This window comes from Aulonocara sp. 'chitande type north' Nkhata Bay, linkage group LG17 (assembly GCF_057382095.1).
Source record: "Aulonocara sp. 'chitande type north' Nkhata Bay isolate Kocher_YH1m ecotype deep benthic linkage group LG17, A_spYH_male_GT1.1, whole genome shotgun sequence".
NCBI classification, from domain to species: domain Eukaryota; kingdom Metazoa; phylum Chordata; class Actinopteri; order Cichliformes; family Cichlidae; genus Aulonocara; species Aulonocara sp. 'chitande type north' Nkhata Bay.
The window spans coordinates 35,139,973-35,161,675 of NC_141360.1; the positions used below are offsets into that span (position 1 = coordinate 35,139,973).

Sequence of the window (21,703 nt, forward strand, 5' to 3'; positions counted from 1 at the left end):
TGTAATTTAAAAAAAAAATGTTAGCTTGGTTAATTCCTTGTCTTTATGTGCCCACCCTGAAATAATACTATGTTGTATGTTGGTATTACAGATTAAAAACATTAACCACTTAATACATACTAATCTGTTGCAGATGTATTTCCTGATTTGTTGATATTAAGCCTTGCAATGAACACAGCCTAACCTTTGCTAATAAACAAAGATAAAAATTACAACTCTATGAATTCCTGTAACAAATGAGGTAGAAAATACTGCCTAGGTTACAGATGCTTTGGCAAAACCAAATAATATAATATGATTATAATAAGCTAATACATTTACATTTGAACTATTTAGTTAATGCTCTTATCTGGCAGGACTTAAAATGGTTGGAATGAGCTTAAATTGTCAGTCTGGAAAAGACCATCAGCTCAAAGCCTCTGCAAATTTGAATGTATTAGATTGTTTCTATCAGTGTTGGGATTTGCAAAAGCATCAAGTATGTACTAATTTGGCTTGAGCTGAGAGTAGAGTGTGAGCAAATGCTAAACCACAGTTTTTTTTCCCCTGTCTTTGCTTTGTATTTTTTTTCTTCAACCTTTGTTATGACAAGGCAAACTGATATTTATAGTGCTTTTCAGCGGCTTTGTGTGTTGCAGGTTTCCTCCTGTATTCGGCTGTGCATTAACCTGTGGTCACTGCAAACACGGGTTGCTAAGAAATACATTCCTCTGTACCTCACTGCTTTTGAGTGGTGTGCCTTAACACATAAAATCTCAAAATCTATACCTGCAAAGTAACAAGGAAGCCGAGCAGTGTGTCAGATCATAGTCAGAAACGTCAAAACCACGAGCGTAAATGCTGATAGGAAAAACATGTTTGCTTCTTGTGTGGCGAAATATAGATGAAATCTCTTAAGAATGTGGCCACTCTTAAGTTTGACTGGCAGTGATGGTGACTGGCTTTTAAAGGGCTTATTTGGCTTTTAAGAGACATGAATATCATGCATGCCAGTTTCGATAAAGATTAGAAAAGAGGGCGTCTGGTATAAGTATTGAAAAAACGGTGTTGCAGAGCACTTTGAGCCCAGATAGAACCAAAGAATCCAGTGCCTAACAAAGTATATGGAAAATGCTAGTTCACCTTCAGCCCATTATTTGTAATGGAGTGATACAGAAAAATGGTGAAAATATTCAGGGTTCTGTCCCCAGTCGCTGTGTGAGAATTCAAAACATTTTACCTAATGGTGCTCTGGTTGCTTTAGATTCCAGTCACAGAATACGAAGAAGAGAAGTTTTGTTGCTTTGCCTATAATAACAAGTTTATGAGGAAGTCTTTTCATTGACAATAATATTGTCAAAACTATACTGATAACCCGAGTATGCATTTTCACATGAAACTTAGTAAACCACAGGCTTAATGGCTTTGTTGTGAGATATTGTAAAAGGGAAGGGGACTATACAACTTCCTTCTTGCACATACATCTCTTTACTCTGCTCTTAATAGATATACAGTAATTCATTTTCTTTTCCACTTTCACTCTGCACTCCAGGAAAGACATAAAAATATAAATGTGTAATATTCACAGTAACGGCTGTAAAGTTAAAGTAGTCTCTCTCTCTCTCTCTCTCTCTCTCTCTCTCTCTCTCTCTCTCTCTCTCTCCCTCTCCCTCCCTCCCTCCAGGATGGTACAGAGGATTCATCCTGAAGAACCCAAATGTGAAGGTGAGCAAACCTTTCCATGATATTGTTTTTCTCGCCTTGCCTACTTATGCTCTCACTAAACCTGATTCCCTCTCTGTGTATTAGCTGGTGTCATGCATTGAATTGAAAGAGTCTCTTGGAACTGTCATTGTTAGCGAAAACTAGCACTTTCACTAGCTGAGATGACAGATGTAAGCAGGAACACCTGTCTTTTCGTCGTATGACTTGTCAGGTTCCCTACTTTGAAAATTGCTCTTTGCAGCCCTGCAAATAGTTTGGTGACACTATGTGATTTTCTCTAGTGCTCCACCCAACGTCAGAGTTATAATCAGCCAGACCTACTCAGACAAGTGGAAACACCTGTTTGTGTGCACACTTAAACAACAGCGGAGGAGAGGTTTCTCTTTCACTACGAACAGACATGCTGCTGATACACAAGTACACTGATGTTAGCCAGGAAATGTCTAGAAGTGTGCAAAAGTCTTGAGCTATAAAAATAATTTTAAAGGTGAACTTAAGCAATAGTTCTCCAGGATTTCTGAAGGTGCTGTTTTTTCACTGATTTTCACCTTCCAGTCCTTGTACCTAACCATCTTCAGAGGAATCGTTTTTTTGTTGAGCCACTCGTCACTAATCTATGAATCACTGAAACATAAAAAAGGCACCTAACCCAAGGGATGAATCAGTGTTGAGTCTGCAAATAACAAACAACTTAGCAACAAAACTGTATCTGAAGCCTCATCAGAAACAATCTCAGTGGAATGCAGTATACAGTAAATGCATGTAGTAATGCAGTAAAAACACACAATGGAACATCATTAGTCATGGATTGGACTCCTGGAGATCCCAGAGTGTGGGATCATGTTGACAGAAAATTATACAAAATGAAGCCAACATCCAACAACATCCCACCAATGTCCATCAGGAAGCTTGGAGAACTATTCCTGAAGACTACGTAAAGAAATGAAAAGAAAGCTTGACTAAGAGAGTTTAGGCCGTGTTGAAGACTAAAGGTGGCCATACCAAATATTGATTTTAAATATTTTGAAACAATAAGCTTTTTGATTTTTGCGTATATGCTGTATTTCCATATATATTTGGACATTTTACAATAAATCGCTGTACCTGTTACCCATTTTCCTTGCAATATATAAAGAAATCAGGGGTGGCTCAAGACTTTTGCACAGTAATGTATGAGAGAGAAACTCTGTTACAAATCATGACAAACATGATGGTCGTAGGATAAATGTCCCAACTATCCCCCAAAAATTTCTCTGTGTAAACCTAGCCGTTGCACTGATTAGATACAATGTAAGAGACAAACGTAACAGTCAAATAATCCTGAAATGAGCAAAGTTAGCAAACTTTGTAAGCATTAAAAAAAAAAAAGAAAAGAAAAGAAAAAAGGTGGGGGGTTGATTTTTATACATCATGTTTTACTGCCCTGCTAACTGTTAAATTAAGTTAATTTAGGTAATACTTGAAAATAACTGCCCGGTTAAGTACCTGGAGGTGTTTTAGGATGAGTGCTGAATGGCAAGACTTTTTTCAGGAACTGGGCTGAAACAAACCTAGAGAAAGAGGAATATATAGTTTTTTTTTAATACATGCCAAGAGATGATATCAAGATAACCCAGAACTTTGTTTCTCTATTTTAATTTAATCTACTTTTTTAAATTATTAAGTGCAATTGAATATAAATGAATCCAAATCTGACAAGATGTTAAATAACTTTCAGCCACCACCAATCGCATGAATGATCTACCATAAAACCACCTGTGCGCAGATTGTGGAAATTAGATTCATAAGTCATAATGATTCATTTTTTTATTACCACCACTTCCCAAAAAGTCAAAACCCAACTTGAGATATACTCAAACTATATCACTGGGGGCGATGACATCCCAACTTCCCAACAAAAGAAGAGTGGTGCGTGCAGTCAGTCTGATATTTTTTACGACTTTTAAAAACTCATGTGCAGAATAATATATTATAATAAGAGCCAACTGAGGAGTCAAGTGTGTGTTTGTGTTTTGCATTTACTGCATTACTACTTTGATCTTCCCCAAGTCAGTGGGGGCATCTTGCAGTTTATTAGCGTCAAACAGCACGTGCGCACACACAAACAGCTTTTTAAAACCTTTGCTTGTCTACTAAATGTCATTGCTGCTTGCCTTTATCCTTCTGTTCCCTCCATTTTCCTCTGTTTTTTCCACAAACACTCTTAACCCTGTATTGATTATGTGCGTCGTTTTCACATCCGCCGCTGTTAAATGCTAATTACAACGGGGAGCAAATGACTCTCGGAGCATTCTCATTAACCTGTTTATCTTCTTGACTAAAGGGGATTTTTCCATCCAGCTACATCCACTTAAAGAATGCCCACGTCAAGAACAAAGGGTAATGTTACATGTCTTTCCTTTGGTTTTCTTTCCATGTTTGTTCATATTGTGGTTTTATATTTAAGGTTACGTTATTTAATTCTCGTTCATGTGCTGATGTTTGTTTGTAGGCAATTCGAGACAGTCATCCCTGATGAAGACTCTGTCATCACAGAGATGACATCAACTCTGCGAGACTGGGGTGCCATGTGGAAGCAGCTCTATGTGGTAAGAACTCTTACACATAACCACACGTGCACACTTTGCATCGATTTGTTGTCACTGCTGCTTAACTGAAACTGCAATGTTTGAGTTCATTTGGCCCTGGGTAATTCAGAAAGCCACAAACAGTCAAAGCTTCTTTTTTTTATATGCATTCATTAGTCGGATTGATTGTGTTTGTGGCCTATTAGACTATCTGGGGTGCTGATTAAATTGAGCTGATGAATACGTCTAGATCAAAGTGCATGCATTTGCAGCAAAAAGCAGCAGGACACTGAAGCTAATTTGCACAAATCCATTTTAAGCTCTTCTTGTCTTCTCTCTCTGGGTCGCTGTCTTCTTCTCAGTGTCGATTTGGTTCTCTAATGTGCGTTCCGTCACTTTTCATGTTTTCACTTATGTTTTTGGGTGGCAGCGTTGACACAACTGTATATTTTGATCTCCTTATCTGTGCCTTTCCTGCTGTCATCCTCATTCTGTCTTCAGCTGATTATGAATTTTCCTTTCATTCATTGCCTTTGACTGTTATTCTTCTCATTTCTTTTCCACCCCTCTTCTTTTCTCCCCTTTTCCAAACCTCCAGAAAAATGAGGGGGATTTGTTCCACCGGCTTTGGCACGTGATGAATGAAATCTTGGACCTGAGGAGGCAGGTGCTGGTTGGCCACCTCACTCATGACCGTTTGAGGGACGTCAAGCAGCACATCACAGCAAGATTGGATTGGGGCAACGAGTGAGTAGACTAAGGGCAGTGAGAAGGTTTACAATGTCCACATGTGGCTTATAGACATGTTTGCATTGTTCCTTTTCAAGAACCAATAATTCATTATTTAAACTGCTTCTACCACTGATGATTTTGATTTTAGGTGATTTAAAGGGGCTTGCTATGCTCATTTCCAACTTACCTTATTGTATCCTTATTCATCTTATAGTGGGCTTTTGTGAAGCTCCCTGGGTCACTCTGTGTCTGAAACAATCCAGTTTAGCTCCTTTAGCCCTTCCTGAAACCCAGCTTTCTCCTGATTGGCTGCCTCTCACAAACAGAAGGTTTGGAGAGCAAATGGATGGGGCTTCTGACATTCAAGAGTGAATTTATTTGGTTTACAGGGTTACATATACATACGATGACCTCATTATTTATAGCATAGGTCACATTTAATAGAAGCATCAGCAGAATTAAAGGAAAAAAGCTCCTCTCTAATAGTTCAAAGTACAAATTTCCACAGAGGGAACAGGGAGCTTATTTTATTAACTCAGCAGCCTTATCTGTGTTAAGGATGTGAAGCAAAAAAAATGGCAAGTGGGGTTTTTGGCCTAAATGAGGTTGTTGGGCATAGTTTCTGGTAAGGATGCCCTAATCCAATACAGATATGAATAACTCACTGGATATATTTCAATACTGATATAAATCCAGCATCAGTGGGCGTTCTTTTCCCATTTGTAAAATGACTAGATCCACAGTAGAAAATAATAATAAGTTAAGTTTAAGCCTTAAGTTTGACATTTTGGCTGTTATCTTATCTTGAAAGTGGATGTGACCATATTTAAACTTAGCTAATTCATGTTAGCGTAATTGAGGCATTAATTACCATGTGGTTGTGTCCTGATGTTTCATATGCAATGCCATCCCGTAGTAAAAAGCAAAAAAAGGACTGCAACTGTTGTCACTGGCCCGTTCAGTACTGCTACTTCTGTGCCTTTCTGGCAACTTTTTTTTTTTGCCAGTTTCTAAATAATCAATAAACAACCCCTGTTTCAATGTGATAAACATAAGGATTCCCAAATGTCAGCGATTCCTGAAGGGAGATGGCTGAAACAACCAAAATGGGCTGAGGGAATGTACGAAGAAGTGGAAAAGCCTGAGTGACATATACTTGAATATTTAAAGAAAAGAAAATAGATCCAAAACTGATGACAACAAAGAGTGGGGACCCAGGAAAGCAAAAGGAAGAAAGGTTAAATGAGAGGTTACAGCGTAGATTTCCTGTAAATCACCTATCAAGAGTGAAGATGATTTTTTTTCTCTCCCTTTTTGAGCTTGCCACTGATTCTTGTGATGCCGAAAACTGTTAGTTTTCAGACTGATAGAAAAAACACTGAATTTTAACTTTAACGAGGATTGCTCTTGCAGTGGCCAATATTCTAGTACTTAATATTGTAATGAGGCAGATCTGGCAAATCCAGTCAGTGCGTTCGTAGTTCAGTTTGCTTGATGTTCCATCAGCACAGAAATCCTTTTCAGCAGCTGACTTGAAAAGCTTGGCACTTCTTTGAATATAATTCTTTCCAACCTCTGCTCTCGGTTGCATAACTGCAGTGCAGTATGACAGTCTTCCACAAAATAAATGAATGAGATAAATCAAACTTTATGTGGACTGTGAGGGAGAACCTGCAGAGTTTAAAGTTTTAAAGAAAGTTTTTTTGTTGTTTTTTTGTTGTTGTTTTTTTACTGCAGGCAAGGTTGTGTAATCAGTCTAAAAAAAACCCTCACTATACTTTGAGAATTATGAGGAGTATTTTTAGTTACTGACACACAGTAAAATCTGTGAAGCCACCATGACAAGCTGGCTCTTCCATTATAAGCAGTGCTACTCATCTAAAACTTGAAGGAAACTGCATTTGGAAATAAAAGTTTCATCTCTCATTTCTTTCTCTGCTTCTTTCCTAGAGCTTCTTGCAGCTTTCTAACGTCCCTCCTTCTTCCTCAGCCTCTCACTCTTCTTTTCAACTTTCCTTTCTCTTCTGCCTTTTGTTGTCACCTACCCTCCCTGTAGGCATACTCTTCACTCAGTACAATCTCTTTCCCACACAGACAGCACTCTCTCCATCCTTCCTTTCACTTTGCTTTCTTCTTTCCATCCTCTCTGTGCTGTGGGGGTGCAATAGAGAGAGAGAGAGGGACAAAAAAAGAAATCCTCACAACTCGTGTCCCTCTCTCTTTCTGTCTGTCCTTTACCCTTCGCTCTCCTTCATTTCCCTGCTGTGGGCCTTCTTCAAACACACGCACATGCTTCACATCCCTCCCCAGTGATGAGCATCCCTCGCTGCTGTATGGTTGACCTGGCCTGTCTCTCTTCTTGCCGAAAAGGAGACACACTCAAGTGTGCTGTTTTGGTCCACTAATACCACCGACCAGGAGGATGGGAGCATGTAAGAGTTAGTGTTTATGGAACAACAAGAATGTAGAGGAACAGGCAAGGTTAAATGATGGAGGACAGGAAAGAGGATAAAGAGGACAGTAGGCATAGCAGGGGGCTAAAGGGAGAGGATTTTTTCTTTCATCTGCTCCACAGAGGAGCTGTCAAATGTATTTAGGCGACTGACGGGTGATGTGACAGCTGTGCTTTGAGTGTTTGTGGGTCTGTTCGCTTTGTTGTTGATGCTCAGTGCAGCTATAAAGTAGCATCTTAATTAACGCTCAATTGCAATCCATGTACTGTGTTATCTGTATGTATTTTGCAGCTTCAGTGTATTAATACTCTCTGTGACTTTGTGTTTCAGACAGCTTGGCTTGGACCTGGTCCCGAGGCGAGAGTTTAGTATGGTGGACCCCGATGAAATCAGTGTCACAGAGCTTTACAGACTGGTAAGCGTCCACACAGTTCTTCCCTGTTCTCAGATTAAGATCCCATCCAGAGTGCAGATGCGTAAAGGAGCTGGTCTCTTCTAGATTCATCTTGGAAAGAGTACAATAAAATCTCTATATTCAACACAGCTCACAAGACACACAAAGTAAAGAAAGCAATGCTCTGCTGGGAGGTTGTTGCCCTGCAGAGTGGACAGTGACACTGAATGACAGTGACATCGATGGCAGGAGTTTGGATTGGTGGCCTTAGAGTTCCTGTGTTATATGCCTTTTTAATGTCCAGTGTATTTACAATTTAGAGCCAGTTGCTTAGGCTGGATACAGGATGTAGACAATGATACAGATCTATTTAGGGTTACTGTTGTATTGTACACAATCTATCCACTTTCTAATAGGAACTGTCATTTGATGCCGAGGGTAACTTTATACAACAGATGGCAAACAACCAAAACATGTCTGACCTCTGAGTATATTGTACTTGGTTTGATCTTGCAACCTCTAAGTGGATTTAAGGAACTGTCTATCACTGACAACATCTGTCAGCTTCTTTCTCTAAGCTGACAGATGTTGTCAGATAGATAGAAGAGGCCGTGTATGAACTAGCTGCCCGCATAATACCTTGCTACCTTGGCACAGCAGACATTATGGACCTGCTATACTCACTTCCAGTTTCATATTTTTTTGACTTTACAAAATTGACACCTCAATTTTCTGTGGAACTTTTCAGTTCATTGTGTAAAAGTAGCTGCTTTCGCATCCGTCTCTTTAAGCCCCCGCTTCAAAAAAAAGGATGATGGGGTTCTGATTGGCTCGCCTAGCTTCCTCAAACAAAAATTGGTGCTCGTGGGTACTGCTTCTCACTTCACTTATGTGCAGTTTCTGAAAACACCAGGCTGAGAAGCATAATCTACCACTCCTTATTGGACATGCCAGTTTCTTAGATCCATTTGTACATGTAGATGCCAGAGTCTGGGTTTTTGGGACAGAAATAATCAGAAAATGATGAAGATGCAGGATGATCTGTTAAAAGTACCATCTTACTGTGGGACCTAACAGTGGACTAGTGTTTCAGTCTGTGTGAACCCGTATTTGTACCTGTACAAAATACATGATGGAAATGTGCTAGAAATTGATAAAAGTAGAAAACTCTTACTGCTATGAAATACCAAAGGTAGCACAGGGAGAGTCTCATCAGGGTTGGCTGCATTACCATCCGACTATGATGCAACTGCTGGAGCTGATTATGGAGTCTCAAGCTGGTACTAAGTGGCAACATCCGGAGCTGAATAATTAAGTAAACGCTTAAGTGACAAGTCTGCAATTCCCCCAGTGGCCACTCAAGGTTTGCACCATAAGCGAGTCAGTCAGCATCGACTAGAGAGTTAAAATGGGTGATGTTACAACACTGAAAAACATGTTTTTAGTCTGGTACGGAAAATAGTAATTATCTCCCTGGGTAAGTTCTTCCTTTGTAACAGCTCTACTAAAGTTTTTTTTTTTTTTTTAAACACTCTTAATAACTCGATCTGAGTACTGGAGTTAGGTTCATGTCTGCTTTGACTGAGAGGTGTCCCAACAAAGGCAGATTGATGCTAATTGGAGTCACAGAGCTGGATCTCTCCACCATGTCTATGCTGCAGGTTATAAATGTTTGGAAGTAGAGCAACATTTCTTTGACTTTAGCACAGTTAATATGAGCATACACCGCTGGGAAAGTGTATGTGTGTGAGAGAGAAGAAGGAAAGGCACAACAGGGCCATGGTCCAGTTTGAAATTGAAGAGCAGCTTATATAAAAATCTATGGCACTGATCCCTAACGGTTATAGGACTGCTGTAAAGGATGCTGAAGGATTTTGCTCATAGTATTTAATAACCTTTTTTGAGCTTTTTTCCACATGTTTCTCTGCATTTTACTGAGCTGTTAACAGATGCGCTTTCTCTGAGAACCTTGAACACGTCTCGGTGTGGGCTAAAGCTTTGGGATTGGAAGTCCATGCTTGACCCTTAGAACCAGCATTTGGCAAAACAAATTTAGAGTAAGCTCAGCGAGTTACTGATACCACTCTCATCCTCGCATGAGGTACATTTGATGGACCGATTTTTTTTTTCTTTTCCCCCTCATCCATCTGCTTCTGTATTTCTCTCCTTCCTTTCCCTACTGTTTGCTCCCTGCCTCTCCTTCCCACTTTCTCCAAGCCCCAATCGCTGCTACCATGGCAACCACTTCTCTGCCCTCGTATGGTGTGGGGGGAATTGTATCACACACACACGCACACACACTCTGTGTCGGCTCTTTCTTCGCAAGGGTAATTGAAGCTCTTAATCCATCTGTTATTTTTTTTTTTGTTGTTGTCAAAACAAAAGCAGGAAAAGCACAAAGAAAGCTTTCTCCACCTCTATTAAACGGTGTATAAAATAAACAAGCGACTACCATTTCTCCATACTGGGTCGAGATAAAGGGCCAGGCATTCACCGCCGCCATCCACTTACGAAAATACGCAAGGAACCCTCACACCAAGATGCAATATCTCAATGAGCCCAAATTACATCAATATTTCCCCGTGAGATCTTTGTTTGTGAGAACCGCGTCTTTGTTTCTGTCGGTGCTTCTGCGGCGTGGCTTAATTAAATTGACATGGGGATTATGCGGTGTCTCTGTGTGTACTTGTGTGCGTGTTTGCCTGTGTGTGTGTGCTGAAGTGCCAGTGCAGTATTACTGTAGGAAAATGTGGCTTAACTGCTGCATTGTTTCAAGGAATTGTGTGATATCTGCTGAGTGAGAATGAAAACAAGCAACGACAGTGGATTAAAAAGAGATTTTATGTATGCCTGTAAATGCCTTAATGCTATCTCATAAACCCTTCTCATTCTATATAATGAGAAACAACACTGTAAATGTAAACATGGTATATGCATGCCAATTTAAGTCTATTTAAAAAAACAAAGGAAAAATAATTACAGGGTCATAGAAGGTGGTGGTATTCCTAGCAAAAATTCCAAGCTTGTGGATTTATGAGAAAAAACCCAGCTCTGTATTTTCTGATAATAAAATAATACATCTACAAGGAAAAAAACCCAAATATAATATTCTTTTTTCCCATTTTTCCCTTGAACAAAGAAGGTACAACATCTACATATGGTAATAGTGATTATTCACAGACAGCAGTACCTCAGGTAGTAGTTTCCTGGCTCAGAATGGGCCTTTGCGGTTGGGTAGCTGTGCCTATAAGTATTATTTGATACTTCAGTCTGCGTTACTGCACATAACAGAATTACATACATTTTCTTCTTATTGCTGGCCATTTGAAAAAGTCTTCAAAAGCGTTATATCCTTCCCCAAGGATGACTAAATCATTTCCTGATGATTTTCCTCTGGGGTACATTCACAGCTACTTTAGTGTGTGCCAGGAGAAACCCTGTATTAGTGACTGTCTGGAAAAGCGTATATAGCAGCCTGAAAACATATGCTTCCCTGAAGAATTAGTGAAGAACAGCATAGTGAATCAACAATTTTCTCTTTTTGTCAGATTAGGGGAAAGAAAAACCCCTACTTTGTAAAACAATACGACAAAAATGCATCAAAACTAAATATTTGTGGAGATGGAGGACCAGATTTTTATTGGACTTAAATCCTTTAAACAGACACTTGTTGAAGCATTATATTTGGTTGTAGCTTTAAAGTGAGAAAAAAAACCCTTTATGTCTAATTAGCTCATGCGAGTCATGTGTAGAGCAAAGACTAATCAGCTTTAGGCTTTCCATTGTTTTCCTCTGGGACTGAGCTCAGAGCGTAAGCAGAGAAGACCCGAGTTTAGATCCCCCAGTGATGACTTCATTAACAGTGGAAGCTCCCTCTGTAGTAATAGATCATAGCTCAGCTCTTTGCCCTGGACATGTGGTTGTAATATTTCTTCTTATGGTTCAGCTTATCACTAAAGAGAGACAAGCCTTCATACAGATCTTTAACTTCCTGCACGACTTTAATCCTTGAGTTTAAAAGAGGGATGAAAGGAGGCTTAAACATTAATGTAGAAAGGGACAGAAAGAACAGCTACAAATTTGTGGCCTCAGTTTGACCTGTCTCCTCTAGAATTTCCTTGTCGTTTGACAGTCTGTAGGACAGTTTGGCTGGCACACACACGGTCATGTTCTCGTTCTCTGTTCAGCTACCTCTCAGCCTCTCCTTGTTGACCACACCATTGTGTGTTGCCAGTCAGGCTGCCAGCCTGTCATGTCTATGCTTTGTGTCTAGTCATGCTGAAGCTGTCACAAAACCACACACTGTTCCCGCCGGGCTGCTGGCTGAAATGACACACTGAAAATAACCTCGTAATAAAATCCCACAGTATAAATTAGGCCTTCCTCAGACCTAGTAATTTTACGTCAGAACCAGGAGTTCAGCCCTGCTGGGAGTAGTTTGTCTTGCTGTTAGATAATTCTGTTTCTCTGTTTCTTTTCGGGGATCTCGCACAAAAACAAAAGTGTTTTTATAGTTTTGACAGAAACTGCAAAGGTAAAAGGATTTGTAGCATGGTTTTTCAGCACATTTAGAGAACTTGTTTCTTAATCTCACAATTTTTCACTTTAGTATGCAAATCATCATCTCTGCAGACAGGTTTTTGTAAAGTTGAGCTAATCTGTCTGGCTGTAGGGAAAAACATTACAGGTCTTGTGACCTGTAATGCAAAGTGGTAGCGAAACTTGAGTGAATCTTGACACGTGGTGGCTGGAGTGACACATTCTCTTTTTAACTTTGGTTTGTTAGCTTTTGAACTTTTTCAGTTTCATAGCCGCTTTGCTAATAGCTGAGGAGGGTGTTTTGGCGGGTCAGTGTCTTCCATGCAAACTAAAGGCTACTTTAGCAATCTGCTAGCAACTGAAGCAATCATGAGGAGGTTTTTGGTACAGCATCCTCTTTGTGACCAACCTCACCCACTGTAGCAACTGCGAGCAACACACGTTTTACCCTAGCAACCAGAGTTGCCAGGAGGTCACTGACCTGTCTCTCGGCCAGAGAGAGCATGATTATTCGTGTGGGTGGGTGGGTGACTGAAGCCTTAAATGGAACTTCTGACTACATTTGCACATAGGGTAACTAACTGTGAATGCGACAGTATCCGTTAATACCTTGAATTAAGACATGACAAGTGTGTTTTAGTTTGTTTTAGTAAGATTATTTGTTGCCTGGTACGCAGCTTCATAATTCCTTGAGCTTGAAATGTTGCGCCAACAAGTGCATTTCAACAAAGTCACCTATGCTGTACAATGCAACACTATTTAAATTTGACAACCAAACCATCATTATAATCCTGTAAAACATATTATATCCACTATTAATATACCGTGTGTGTGTTGTTTTGTGGTGAAGCTTTACTACACTCAGTTCTTGCATTGTCTTTATCCGTTTCCCTTTCCTCTGTCCTGATCCCCATCTCTTGCTCCCTTCCTTCCAATTTTCTTATGTTTTACAACAGAAGTGGATGCGAGGCCAAATTTGGCAGTGGCTCTATTGGCCATCTGGTGCTTTGTGTATATTTGTGTGTATGTGTGTGTTGTGCGCGTGTGTATTTTTGGCTGTTGACAGCAGATTATGATGAACCTTTTATAAACAGAGCTCTAATGTGTGTACACACACCATACCATCCTGTATGAGGCCTTATTGATCTTTTTGGTACAGATTGATGTAATATGGCAAGTAATATCATCCACCACTAAAGCACTGAGCTCTGTAATTGTGCTGAACTATTTGACTTTTTTTTTTTTTTTAAACGTTTGTGTGAATCGCAATGTTTAAGATGTTGCTTTCTGCTTCTTTCTGTCAAAAAAACCCCGATTTGGCCTCCTGAAAGATAAAGTGTTGTGCGGATGTCTTGCCCATGTTGTTGCCATTTACTGAAACAGGCAGACATGCATAGAAAGTGTAAAGTGTGTAAAGTGTGCGTGTTAGTCCCCATAGGGAAATAGTTCCTCTGCATTTAACCCATTCACCCAGTGAAGCAGTGGGCAGCCACCAGTGCAGCGCCCGGGGAGCAGTGTGTAGGGACGGTACCTTGCTCAGGGGTACCTCAGGGTAGCCGTTCAGTGGAGTCGAACCCCCGACCTTCCGATCATGGGGCCACCACTCTACCTACTGAGCTATCCCTGCCCCACATACAACATATAAGGGAAAATCCAAATTTATAGACTTTAACAAGCTTGAAAGTCCGTATTTTGTATACACAGACTGAATTCTCAGTCTGCTTTTGTAATTAAAGTAGTCTTCAGGTATAGTTCTCAAGGTTTCTTACCTGGAGAGGACATTACAAAGTTCAAACACCTTCCAGATGATACAGCATGGTGGAACTAAATCTGAGAGTACTTTTTTGCAATCATAATTCCATCAATTTTGACAAAAACCTAACAGCACTGGCTGAAAATCAGCCCCAAACCTTGACATAGCTTCTACCGTGTTTTACAGATGCCTGTAGAGGCTCCCTCCTGACCTTTTCCATACATATTGCCTTCTTTAAGAATGGCTTCTTGACAGCCAGCCTTCCACTGAGAAGCCAAGAGGTCATTCCTGATGAAGCTTCGGCGAACAGTAGATGAATCAACTAAAGTACCAGATACATCACAAGAAATGAGCGTGGTTCTTTAAAAGAAAAATGTAACGTAATGAGGGGTGGCTCAAGAGTTTTGCACATCACTTTAAATGCTCGGCAAGGTGCTGAGTTGATGTATTGGCATAAAGGCAGCAACAAAGAAAGAGCCAGACAGTGCAGCTTCAACTCCCACATTTTAGCCTCTGAGCTGCCAGCCTGCAGTATTACATCCCATATTAGCCTGATGTATATCAACATCTATATCTTTCTGCTCTTCAAATATATGCAAATTCAAATCAGTCCTTCTGCCTACAGTGAGAAGCCTCAGGGGAATATTACCTGTTATTGAATTCATCACTAATACAGCAGCTTTGATTTGAGAGGTTATGAGTTTTTAACCTTCTTTGCATCCACCTCTATAACTCTGTATTTCAACTGCAGCTGTTCTTGTTTCAAGTTGTTTTCTTGTTTATTTGAATTTTTCCCAGTTTGCATAATTACAGCTAAAACGTAATATATAACGGTTTCCTTTATATAGAGAAATCTGCTTGTGCTGATTTTCTTCTCTCGCCTGCAGATGGAACACCGACATCGTAAGAAGGAGACATCCACCCCTGCTAGCACCCATCATCTGTTTGTCCACGTAAAGAGTCTAATGAGCGCTAATCTGGGGGAGGAGCTGGAAGTCTTCTTTCACATTTACGATGGACGGGAGAACCGGCCACTCAGGTAGAGACTTTACAGGCAATACGCCTTTATGATTCTAATTGGGCCTTTTCAAAAATCAAATATTTTTCCATCTAGCCTGTAGTGCTGTTTGTGTAGCTAGATTGTTTTTGTACAAGTTGCCCAGTTTTGGAAAAATGAAGTTTAGAGATGGTTGCATTATCTTTAATGGCTGAACTAAGTGTAAAGGGAAAAGTGTCATTCTTACCATGACGAGAGGCCCAGCATTACAGGATGTATGTCTTGCCATTAGCCAAACTGTTAGCTCATTAGCTAAATTTAGGTTGTTGCGTGCTTATGTTTGGTGAATATAGACCGTGTCATTTTTACCAGGTCGCTTAACCACAAGTCTACAAAGAGACATTATTTAATTTTTATTTAATTTATTTATTTAGCATTTTTTCTTCCTCTTTTTTGTTGTTTTAGCATGTTGAGAACTAGAATGCCAGTTTCATTTAACGCCATTGTATCGGTGGAAATTGGATACTTGTACATTTGAACTCAAACCAAAACTTTCTGAGTGATGTGATGAAGTGATGGTTTCCATCACTGTGACATGTTATGATTTATTTATTTTTGGTCTTTACAGTGTGTTTTTAGACCAAGCAGCTTGATTTATCAGCTTGTATGTTGTTTTCTTGGATTGTAGGCCGCAGGAAAACAGTTCCTTGCTTGTTCTTAAGGTTGTATGGTTTATGGCATTAAATCCTGTGGGAGAGCGAAATGCAAATGAGCTGCTCTGTTGATTGTGAACGCCCTGTGCCAAATGGCTCCCCTTGGACTGCTCTTAATTATATTCATGAAGATTTATTAAATGAAGCAGGTTATTAAAGTGCACTTGAACACACAAAATTGGACAAGGCCATGTTATTTTATTTCTTTATTTATTTTTAGGAAAAAAATGTCCATGTGAAAGCTGGTCCTGGTGCCCTGGGAGGTTGCATGTGTTACTTGCATACATGCTTACACACCAGCAGATACCTCACTGTTCTCCTGACAGGAAGACTGTGTTGAAACTCCCTGGTTTCAAAGTTCAAAGTGAAGAAATTTTGTTTCATGTCACAAACGAGTGAATTTGTCAGGCAAAAGAAAAGTGAGTGGGTTGAAAAATGAGCACAGCAGCACCGAAACTTCTTTTGATAAGTCGTGCTTGTGTGAGAATACTCTCCGCCCCGCAGGGTCACATCAGAGGAATTAGAATGGTGTTGATGGGACTCTTTTTTTTTTTTTTTTTAAATTATTACTCTCTATTATTATCCAGTAGCCCTACTTCAGTTTCTATTGTAATCCAATTTATGATTCATCCATATTGCTGGCAAGTTTCTTTAAACTTTACATGAAAATAGCTGCGGTTTCCACCGTTCCTGAAGAATTATAGCACAAAAGAAGGAAGGCGCTATCTTTTCTTTTTTACAAGTTTGCCATTTTGTTTGGTTGCAATGATGTTATTAATCTGAGAGAAAAATAGGGCTATAACTGTCATAGAGTTACAGCGCGTGGTACACCCTGGACAGGTCATCAGTCTGTCACAGGCTGGGATGCTGAGTAAACCATTGAAATTTTGAACTGAAAGATGTTATTGTGTTTGTATAGAGAATACACATTTTCAACTAGTTTCTAAGTTGTGGACAGGAGCAACAAAACGACAAATTAAATTCTTAAAAAAAAAAATACTGGCTGAAACTTTGATTCATAATAACTGGGTAAGGGCAAACCAAGCTTGCATCAGTTCAGTATCCAGAGAGTATCCAGAGAAATCGGTGTGCAAGGGACAAGGCCAAAACCCAGTATCAGATCGGGAAGAGCCATTGGGGTGATCGTGGCTCAAGAGTTGGGCATTTGTCTTGGGCCGGTTCGAGCCCCGACTCCGACAGTCTTGGTCGTTGTGTCCTCGTGCAAGACACTTCACCCGTTGCCTCCTGGTGGTGGTCAGAGGTCCCGGTGGCGCCAGTGTCCGGCAGCCTCGCCTCTGTCAGTGCACCCCAGGGTGGCTGTGGCTACAATGTAGCTTGCCATCACCAGTGTGTGAATGGGTGGTTGATTGTGTATAGTGTAAAGCGCTTTGGGGTCCTTAGGACCAAGTAAAGCGCTATACAAATACAGACCATTGTCAGAGAACACAGTTTGTCACTGCATCCACAAAAGCGAGTCAAAATAAAAAAATAAATAAACAAGACCCATGAAACTGACCACCTTCTGTGGGCTTGTCTCAAAGGAAAAGTGAAAACCTGTGCTGTGGTCTGACCAGTGGGCTAAACAGCTGTAATATCATGTGGTTTGTTATCAGCACACACTTTTAAAGTCAACAACTTTAGCGAGATGAGGGGGGATTTAATAAAGTAACGCGTGCATCTGTGAAGGACACATTAATGCTGAAAAACACGTACATGTTTTGGAGCAGTGTATATGCTCCAGTTGGCATGTTTTTCACGGGTGAACCTTTGCTTATTTCAGTAAGATAATGCTAAGACACGTTCTGCACTTGTGTATTACAACAGGAGGTAAATGTCTATGTGTGCTAAAGTGGGCTGCCTGCAGTCCAGACATGTTACTCACTGAAAGCATAAGGACCATTACTACCAAGAAATGTTCCTCAAATGAATATAGAAGAACACATTCTTGTTCTCCTCTTTCCAGGTTGCTGGACATCAAAATTCACTATTGCAAAATATAAGCTTTGGTACTGGTTAACATGTTAAGCTTACATGTGAAAGATCCCTGGTTCGATTCCCCCTCAGGGTTTCACAAGGTAGCGTATTCCTAGTGCTGGTCCTGGGCCTGGATAAATGTGAGGGTTGGTTCAGGAAGGGTCCAGCTTAAAATCTGTATCTAAGTAAAATATAGCTTTAAATTAATTTTACTTTACTACCGCTTGTATTTCTTAAAATTTTAGTGTCCCTGTAAAATATATGGCTTAGTAATAATTAAGGTTTTTTTCAGAGTGAAAGTGGGTACTTTTTTGTCGTGAAGTGGGTAATTAGTCTTCAGCGCCATCGTATCATGTTCCACTTGAAGCCCTTTTGTTCTTTCTTTTAAACTGTCACTCTTTTTATGTCATCATTTTTTTCCTCTTTTCTTTCAATCTTCTTGCTTCTTTGAAAGATTGAGTGCCTTAGCTGAGCATGAGTAATTACACTCACTAAGCTTAAATATATATTTGAAGTGGATTAAAAATCCATTTTCTGGAGTAGAGTAAAGTCCACTTCAGTAATGCTGAAATTATATACTTAACAGCAGCTTCGGAATTCATGATGCATCACAAATGAAATGTGAATTTATCCAAACTCAACCCAGCAAGAGAGGACACAGACAAAGCTATATTTTTCTCATAACCACTTATGTTGTTGCCTAAATCAACAATTTGGGTTTTCTTGCAATTTTGAGGGATAAAGGCAGTCAGAGGCTTCGACCACAGTGCCTTTATGCTTCTAATTTTCTACGTCTGCAAGTGCATTTGCTTGCATCAGTTGTCTTTTAGGAAAATCTCGCAGTGGCAGCTCGCCAACGTGTCTCTCACTGTCTGGTCACATGCATAAACAGAGACGCACTCATTTACACAATCTGGCTGGCAGAGAGCCATTTTGCTGCTTCCCTCTGTGCTGGTGGTTTGTGTGTGTGTGTGTGTGTGTGTGTGTGTGTGTGTGTGTGTGTGTGTGTGTGTGTGTGTGTGTGTGTGTGTGTGTGTGTGTGTGTGTGTGTGTGTGTGTGTGTGCGCACGCACGCGAGACCAGATGGGGGGGTCTGACCCGTTGTCTCAATACCACGCCAACACCATCATCCCCTGTGCACCATGGCAGCTTCTTTGTGTTCAGTACAGACTCCTTGTCAGGCTTTCCAGAAGGACACACACACGCACGCACACGCACACACTGCGTTGTACTGTACTGCGCTCACGGCCCATGCTGTGGGTTCTGATGCTGTTCGACACCAAGATCGCACATCACAAACCGTCTTATACGCTCATATTTCGCTCCTCAGAAGTTGAATTTTACTTATATAAATGGTAAATGGCCTGTATTTATATAGTGCTTTTCTAGTCCCTAAGGACCCCAAAGCGCTTTACACATCCAGTCATCCACCCATTCACACACACATTCACACACTGGTGATGGCAAGCTACATTGTAGCCACAGCCACCCTGGGGCGCACTGACAGAGGCGAGGCTGCCGAACACTGGCGCCACCGGGCCCTCTGACCACCACCAGTAGGCAACGGGTGAAGTGTCTTGCCCAAGGACACAACGACCGAGACTGTCCAAATATATATATATGGTTAATCCTTCAAGCTCGGGTCCTCTACCAGAGGCCTGGGAGCTTGAGGGTCCTGCGCAGTATCTTAGCTGTTCCTAGGACTGCGCTCTTCTGGACAGAGATCTCCGATGTTGTTCCCGGCCTGAGACAATGTTAGCAGAACAAACTTTTATTAAATCAGCTCAGCTGAAAACATCCGACACTGGACATACTTAGCTTGACAAAGCTACCCCCTAATTCAGAGCAAGCTGGTGGCTCAGTCACAGTAAAAATAGGGCCAATTGTAACTTGTGGTGATTAAATGGTTGCCCAGAGCTTGAGGATGTTGCACACTTACAACCACTTTGATTACAAAGCAGTTGCAAAGGTCAGCTGATCGGAGGCAGCCTTTCTGTAAGCAGTCATCTGGACCTGGACTGATTGCAATCACTCTCAGAGAGATTCCTCTCTAATTTAGAAATGACAGATCGCCAACATGTTGCCATCAGTCTGAATGATTCTTTGTGGATGAGCATGAGGGGACTTGACTCAGCTGGCCGGTTGTACTCTGGTTATATTCCTATAGAACAGGATGTTGTTGAGTGCAAATGTAATGTAAAAGCAACAGATATGTGATTTTTAGATTTCTCACAGTTATTTGCTGCAACAATTAATTGCCTGAAACAGACTGCATGCAACTGCCAAGTTGACCTCATTTAATCGCAGACTGATATCAGACTGACTCTGTCTTATGGCAACATTTATGGCAGGTTTTAGGGACAGTGCTGGTATGATCAAGTGAGATAGGTTTATCCTTTTGGATAAAACCTATACTGACAAAGTATAATCCGCAATAAATCACAATTTATGTCATTCCGGCACGTCGCAAAATGCTAAAAATCGCAATAATATTATTTACTCTTGAGTGTTTTCAATGTGCCCTTTCATGATTTCTCAGCGCCACTTGCTATTCAGTGTTTAGATTACTTAAGGTCTAAGCTTTCCTCTTCTCCTTTGTTGTCGGGCTTTTAAAACGTATATTTTGATGTATTTATTTATTTAGTACCAACTTACAAGGTGGTGACAGTTCATTTATTTAGCAGTTAACACCTCAGTTGGAACACCCCCCTCCCCTTCCAGCCGTCCGCTCATTGGAAGAGCGCACAGCTCCTAATGCCATCATCGATATTAGGAGGGGGAACAGCAAGAGCCCAGAAGGGAGGGAAATCAGCCATTTACGTTATGTTAATGTGAGTGGTGATAGAGGGAGATAAGGTCCCACTGGGGGATGTTGGTCCCCTTGGCTCGGGCGATCAACACGCTGCAGCTGCGAGGCTGTGAGCTGGTGGCGAGGGAAGGGTGTTGAAAAGAAGGGAGACCTTGTTTGAGTCTGTGTTTGCAGGAGTGGCTGTTAATTGGCATTTGGGGTTTCAACAATAGAGCACTAATTAGGAAAAGCGGGCGCAAAGTCTCATGTCTAATGCATAGGAATCTGTCTCCATATGGCCGGATAAATGGCCTGGAAAGTTACAGAGGGCAGCTAATGAGGAACAACTGCATTCAAATCAAATTGGGCCTCAACTGGTTCCTTCCAGTATGGCTGAGAAAAGGAAAACTTTACTGAAGGAATACATTTATAAAAAATCATAAGCATTTGTATAATTAATAATCAGAAGCCTAATTAACTCAAACAAGAGCACCCACTGCCCTACATATACAAAACACAGAATTACAGTAAGAGAAGCTGCCTCTTATTTACATCACTGCAGAGCCCAAACAATTTTGAGCTTGTAGCAGGAGCTTTTAATACCTCTGACAGTTACAAAACATCCCAATCGATCGTATTTGTATGCACTGCGGTCAAGCTATATGTGATCTTTTGTGGCGTGTTCTGCTCTCGTTTGAATGAGCCTACTGTAGCGTGCTCTGCTAGCCGTGCCAATGACTTGGCTCATTGTCAGGCGTGGGTGCATTACAAGGTTTTCTCTCTGCTTATCGGAGGACTGTGAAAGTCACCTAACTGGATTAGCCCTCAGCTCGCCTGCCAGGATGAGAGGGGCCCAGTAGGATGCCTCCGCTGCCTCTTTTACACAGTGTATACGAGATATAAAGGACAAAGTACAAAGAGAATGAAAAGGCGATCAGTGTCTGTCCTTTCTGTCTTTTTGCGTGACATTCACTTAATTTCCCGCCTGAACAGAAATGGGCGTGAGGGGCATTTGAGGCAAGACTCGGAGACGGTTCATTCCAGATTATGAGGCAATTTTTTGGTTATGCAGAGTTCGTGTTCCACTGT

The 21,703-nt window shown here is 40.8% G+C and overlaps 1 protein-coding gene across 4 annotated transcripts in view; it reads left to right on the forward strand.

Moving 5' to 3' along the window:
* dock4b (dedicator of cytokinesis 4b) overlaps nt 1–21,703 on the forward strand; it is a 138,007-nt gene that overhangs the window by 38,031 nt on the left and 78,273 nt on the right. For all 4 annotated transcript variants that reach the window (XM_086268196.1, XM_086268199.1, XM_086268197.1 and 1 more), the window contains exons 3-8: nt 1,664–1,704; nt 4,028–4,083; nt 4,196–4,292; nt 4,870–5,018; nt 7,787–7,871; nt 15,030–15,181. In XM_086268196.1, coding sequence (XP_086124322.1) covers nt 1,664–1,704; nt 4,028–4,083; nt 4,196–4,292; nt 4,870–5,018; nt 7,787–7,871; nt 15,030–15,181 — 580 coding nt within the window. The remainder of the gene's footprint in view (nt 1–1,663; nt 1,705–4,027; nt 4,084–4,195; nt 4,293–4,869; nt 5,019–7,786; nt 7,872–15,029; nt 15,182–21,703) is intronic.